Below are 6,255 nucleotides of genomic sequence, written 5' to 3' on the forward strand. Positions count from 1 at the left end.
TAAAGAGTTGCTGCGCCTACACATCTGGAAAGGCATCTATCTAAAGCAAATGACTGATCAGTTTCCTGTGCGGAGCAATGCAAGCCAGTGCTGCTGTATTTATCTCCCTGGAGCTGTGTCATTGTATTTGTGTGTATTTGTATGCATCAGGCATTGAGTATCGCGTAAACAGTGACAGGACACTTCATCTTCTCGACTTGTGCAACCCGGTATGTGTCTCGTGCCACCGCGCCAGGGAGCCCTGGGTGGCTTCAGTTACTCATGCCATGTGTATACTTTAGCCAAACAAGGCCTAAGGACACTCCAGGGTGGTACAGAGGAAGGAGGGGCGAGGAAGCTAAAGGCGAGGTAGTGTGGTCCGATGGTTGAAGCCAGTGATTTAGAGGCTGTTGATACCGGGCAGACAGCCCAGGCTCAGTCACTGACTCACAGTAGATGACGCTGCATAAGTCACTACACTTAAAATGTCCTCATGTGTTTAGAAATGTTGAAGTGGAAATCAGGCGCGCTCACACAGCTGGAAATCGCTACTGGATCTGATTTTCTTGTTTCTCTCTCGCTTTTCCCTGAAGCTTTCATAAACAGATGGCAGAGGCTCATTAAGCTGTTGTCAGGACTATTAATGACATTGTGAACACTTTCCGAGCTCTGTATGCCTTAGGGCTTGCGATTGCCAAAGCTGGGCCATTAAAGAAGGTGTGAGAGTAACACAATGCTGCTGTGTGCTGCAAGGTGAGGGATGGAAGCCATGAAAGAAAAGTACACACATGGTTGAATGACTGTTAGCAGTGAGCTGACGTTAATGATTTCATGTTAGTTGTGGAGTTAAGAAAAATGGTTTAATGTGATGTGATTTCAGCGCTGTAGAACTGTTCAGATGCTTTGACGCTGCGAGGCTACATTGTATGTATTCTGTATGCATTGTAGTGCTCCAATTCTATGGTAGGGTAATGCGCTATAGTCATACTGTTAGATAAGTACTCGCCACTAGTCCGACTTTCAGATAATACCTTTGTGATACTTTACTATGCAAATTTACAAAAGGTTTATCAAACTCCTTCCAAGAGCCACTCTTGCGACTCTGGGTGGTTGTATTAGGCACAGCGGTGATTTCAGCTGAAAGCTAATATCCGCACGCTAACATGCTTACTATATAATTATCACTAAACCAAAGTATTAGACAAAGTGAACAAGTAAGACATTTTCACCCGATGATGGAAAAGTTCAGGAATCAATCAATTAATTGTAATTAAGTGATTGTAATATTATATAATATGAATATGCATAACAAATATCATTGCAATCCGGCCAATAGTTGTTGAGACATTTCACTCAAAGCCACACATGTGAATCCCGTGGTGGTGGTAGAGGGAAAGGTCTGGTGATCACCCAAGTCTCGAGGAGTCATGAATGTCTGTACCAACTTTCATGCCAGTTCATCAAATTATAATTGGGGTATTTCAGTTTGGATCAGGTTGGTGGGCCAACAGCCAGCCAGTCCACCATTACCGTCCACAGAGCCATGCTGCTAGGATCACTTGAAAACAGAATTGTCACAAACAGAGGTTGAATTTCTGATTCATAAATCATAGCAACATGACAACAGTTTAACACAAACTGATTCCAATTTTTACCATTATTTGGACAAGATGTTCTGTTCTGTTCATGTTAATACATAATTACTGAGTCAAAAAAAGGGCTAAAATTCTCACTTTTCTTGCAGCTCTACAGATGAATTCTGTTGGACCCACAGCTAAGTGTTGGCCACCTCTGACAACACTTGGAGACAACTTTAGGTGGACTTATGAACTGTGAGGTGTGAGGTAGTGGTTTTGCCAGCTTGGAATGGAAAAATTGAAAAAGCACAAATGGAGTTCTGTCATCGGTCCTGTTGTGTATGCTCGTGATTACAATGCTGAGTTATGAAGCAAACAACGCAGGAACAGAATGGACAGCAAGAACAGAGTAAGCTTTCAACATCTCCTCAGTCAGGGAAACAGTAGAGGCGGCAATGAGAGCTTGCAAAGCTCCAGACTCATGTTGTTGATCCTTATGTGGTCACACGCAAAAACCTAACCATCATCCTCCGGGATATCCTCTCAGAGGGTCAGACGCTGACTGTTTGAGAATTCCCCAACTGACCCTGCAGAAATAAAAAGGCAAAGCAGGTGGTATCTTTTTCAGGGAATTATCATCGTTAATATTTTATATCAATATCAATAATGAGTTACAAGGATAGTCTCTCAGCACCTGAAATGCTACGTGATGAATGTAATAAACCCAAATTAATTCAGATCAAGTATTGTGAGAGAAGACACTTGTACCGTATGGCTGTGTGCTTATTTCTTCGTGTGTGCGTGTGTGTGCTCTAAGCCTGCGCCTCACTAGGACTCTGTCAGCTTAGGACTGCGGTCTGTCGAACTGTGATTCTCTCTAATGGTCTATCTCTCCCAGCAGATGTACTCTTCTCTGCTCCACAGCTGCATCCCACATGTTTTCACGCTGTTCGACAATGCAGTTATATTCCTTTCTCTGCGAGGAGCTCGAGTGTTGGTGGTGGTGGTAGATTCCTTCTCTGCATATGGTCTTGTTCCTTCCCTCCTTTACATCCAGAATACTGCAGTAGCACTTTGGCTATACTTGGTCCTGAAATGTCTCCAGTTGGGTAACGTAAAGAATGTAGAGGGTGGGGGGTCAGATCTGGCATGGTCTGCCACGGCTTCATAGCACACACAGTCATTTCCATAATTGCCCACAATCAAACCAACCCCTCCTGGATTCCTCCCGCTCCAGATTCCTGTAGATAAGCTGAGCTGGGGCTCTGGTGTGTACCGGAGACCCCCAAGTAAGAACAGGTGCCGCTAATGTAACTGATTTCAGATTCTCTGCGTATCCTGCTGTTGTTTCTCCAGTAATTGCCATGATTGGACATTCCCTTTCGGATCGCTATCGTGAGACTTTTCTGAAGAGGGGAATGAAAGAGGATTCGTCCCACATTTGGTTTGGTATTATCAGGAGCCAAAGTAAGATGCCTTACAGTATGTTCAACTGTAGGGCATCAAATTGCTGCCCATTAGGTCACAGTGATTGATTCACATTGTAGCCGATTTTCCACTGCCTAACACTTGTAATTTGTCATTCTGCGGCTACCAGAATAAACCTTTTAGACTATATTTAGAAACAAAGTCAAACACCCATGACGCAGTTTGTGATGTAACATAATATTCTCCATTTTCATAATGTCAGCGTCTTGTGGAAATCTCCACGCCCCTCTCATAAGCTCAGTTATTTGAGAACTGATAAAAACCTATGGATCATTTTTCAAATATTTTTTTAAGACTTGGCTCACGTACATGGCCATGAGGTAACTCCACCATATGGATAGCAGCGGAACATGTATCCTTACTCATTATAAAAGTACCAATACTGCAAAGTATAAATACTCCACTACAAGTAAAAACCATGCTAAGTAAAAGCATAATATTAGAAGTGTACTTAAAGCAGCAAAAGTAAAAACTACTCAATATGCAGGAGAATGATACAGATAAGAGTTATATTATTATATATCATATTATTATATCATTATCACTGATGCACGATGATGTAATAATGTTAATTTTAACTACTTTATATAGCTACTGTTAAATGTTATAAACTTACCATATGGTTTGTGTGTAAAATCTGAATCTGCAACAGTGCAACGTTTTCCTCTGAAATGTAGTGGAGTGGAAGTATAAAACGCTCTGTATTACAGAACAAGTGCCTCAGAATTGTACTGACATACAGCTTTTACTGTAAATGTAACTGTACTTACTAATATGAAAGACATTTTCAGCTGCCATAGAAATTAAAAACAGAGAATGAGGTTTACATGACTGAGGTTTGTTGTCTGCAAGAGCAAAGAAAAGAAAATAGGCTTTTTTGTGCGTGTTTTGTTTTGTTTGATTAAGCAGGGAAGTAATATATTTATCCCTCAATTATTAGCCTACAAGTTACCAACAAATAAAATACAAACAATGGTCTGTTTACATCAAACATTTAAAGCTGAAGTGAGACCCTTGAGTAATAATTCTCTCTTGACTCCTCCGGTCGACTGAGCCTCTCTCTCTCTCTCACTCTCTCTCACTCTCTCTCCCGCCCCCCCCCTCCGTCCTCCGCTCTTACCAGGTAACTGTTTACCTCGACGTGGACGCGACTGTGGCCACATGCGCGCCCCCGCGAAGTCATACGTCACCGTGCTCGCTCCTCTTCTCGCGCGCTGGTTAAAAAGAAGGAGGAAAGCGCACGGGCAAACATGTGAGCGGTCTGAGGACTTTAGTGAGAGACAACTTTCATGTCTTATATGTGTTTTTTTGACCCCCGTGCATTGCACAAACCGCCGTGCTGTGCTTAAAAGGAATTACATCTAAAGGAACGTCACGGCTCTTTTGCAGTTCACGGTGTTTTGTTTTTTTTATGTGTGTGTTGAGGGGGGGGTGTTTCTGACTTTTTGTTGTTCATCAGGATAAATTGTGTTATTGTTTTTTGCTTTTATTTTATTTTTTCATTTTTTTCATTTTTTTTTTATTTCTGAGCTGTGCTTTATAAGCAGAAGCAACTATAATTTATTTTTTAAAACACCTTTCTTTATAGCAGTGAATCACATTTTAAGGACACCTGCTCTGACAAACTGCATATTTGTCATTTGTGTGTGTAGTAGTAGCAGTAGTAGTAGTAATTAGCTTCTGCTGCTTGGAGAAATATAGCCTAAATAAAACTATATATATATAAATATATATATATTACATTGCAGGTTAACCCCCATTCTTTTCAGAAAAAAAGAAGGGGTGTATTATCTAGTGTTTTTTATTTTTTATTTTTTGGGGTTGTATTTTCATATTTTTGTTTATTTTATATTTTTTTTATATGATTTTTTAAAAAAAAACACACTATGAAGCATTTGCAATTTGTGCTCGTCCTGGCCATCGCGGTCAACGTGTGGGAATGTGGGGACGCGAAATTCGGCGAGAGGGGAGAAATTAGCCCCAGGAGGAGAAGATGTTACGACGGAAGCTTGCCCAAGCGGCTGAAGAAAAGGGAGCGAAAAGTGTTGCTTGACGGCAGCAGCAGCAGCAGCGGAGAAGTTTGCCACAGGTTGTATCCCCGTGTGTCCTGCTGCCCCACCAGGAGAGCCGCCTATCAGATCCTGCACCGCAGGGACGCCAGGGTAGGTTTTTAATGCCCATCCACCGCGTTGTTGCACTTTCTTCAACTTATAGGGTTTTTTTTTTTTTAACTGCTTAAAAATCGCCTCAGGAGATGCATTTACAAGCCCTTGTTATTGTCATTCCGCTTACTTATTGCCGACAGCTGAGTTTTTTGGGGATGGTCAAGGGGGGGTTGGAAATTGCCCCCGGGGACTGTGCTGCCTCTGGTTGTCCCCATATAAAAGGTCTTATATTAACATTCCTACAGGGACATATAATTGTGTATGATTATATAATATAATTAAATAGAGGATGCAGTTACTATTACCTTTAGGTTCTAGGTTGTGACATGCTGTATCTCTCTGTCATTTTTTTATTACTGTTTATGTTTGTAGTGTCTTATAGCGTAATGTCTCATAGGCAACTTCAACTTATATACTAATATTAACTTTAACTTGCTCGTATTGGGGCTGCGTATCCTCTCTGCGTGGGGTTTACCTGTTTCCTCTTAGCTCACCTGGTCTGAAATGTTAAAACACGTCCAGGTGTTTCATGTTGTTTACCGGTTGTGTCGCTTTACACAATCATTTCAGCTGTCCGAACGCGCTTCTGCGTTACCATGGTAATCACTCGCCGTTTTACGTTACTTCTCGCCAGTCTGTTATAACGGTCAGACGAAAGCTAAAAAAAAACAACAGTTGCACCGTTTACTCGAAAAGGTCCGGTTGTACCTTTTCTTTTTTCTTTTTTTTTTTTATCAACCGTCGACCCCTTTTTTATTCACCGCAGCCGGGAGCAGACACTGAACTGTTTTCGTGTCGTCTGCTTTCGGCGTCAACGTACGGGGATTCATAACGTTTGCCGTTGAACGTGCGAACGTTAAAGGGAAAAGTTCCACATATCTACCGGGCTCGCGCTTTTTACGTAACGCCGTTGACCGTTATGGCGTTGAGGGAAGTGGTAAACAAAAATAAAAATAATAATACGTGTTAAAATGTTAAGTTAAGCCAGGGTTTTAAACTTCTGCTCAGTTTCCGTGTCGGGGGCGGACGGACGGACGTACGGACGG

The 6,255-nt window shown here is 41.8% G+C and overlaps 1 protein-coding gene across 1 annotated transcript in view; it reads left to right on the forward strand.

Annotated features, from left to right (window-relative positions):
• The first annotated feature begins 4,889 nt into the window (after nucleotides 1-4,889).
• The window catches only part of hhip (hedgehog interacting protein), a 33,519-nt gene continuing 32,153 nt past the window's right edge, over nucleotides 4,890-6,255 (forward strand). Inside the window, exon 1 of the mRNA XM_035659764.1 lies at nucleotides 4,890-5,206. Within this exon, the coding sequence (XP_035515657.1) occupies nucleotides 4,931-5,206 (276 nt within the window). The 5' untranslated portion in view covers nucleotides 4,890-4,930. The remainder of the gene's footprint in view (nucleotides 5,207-6,255) is intronic.

Source organism: Morone saxatilis, unplaced genomic scaffold (assembly GCF_004916995.1).
Source record: "Morone saxatilis isolate NCDOM2014 unplaced genomic scaffold, NCSU_SB_2.0 Contig17, whole genome shotgun sequence".
Lineage (NCBI taxonomy): Eukaryota > Metazoa > Chordata > Actinopteri > Moronidae > Morone > Morone saxatilis.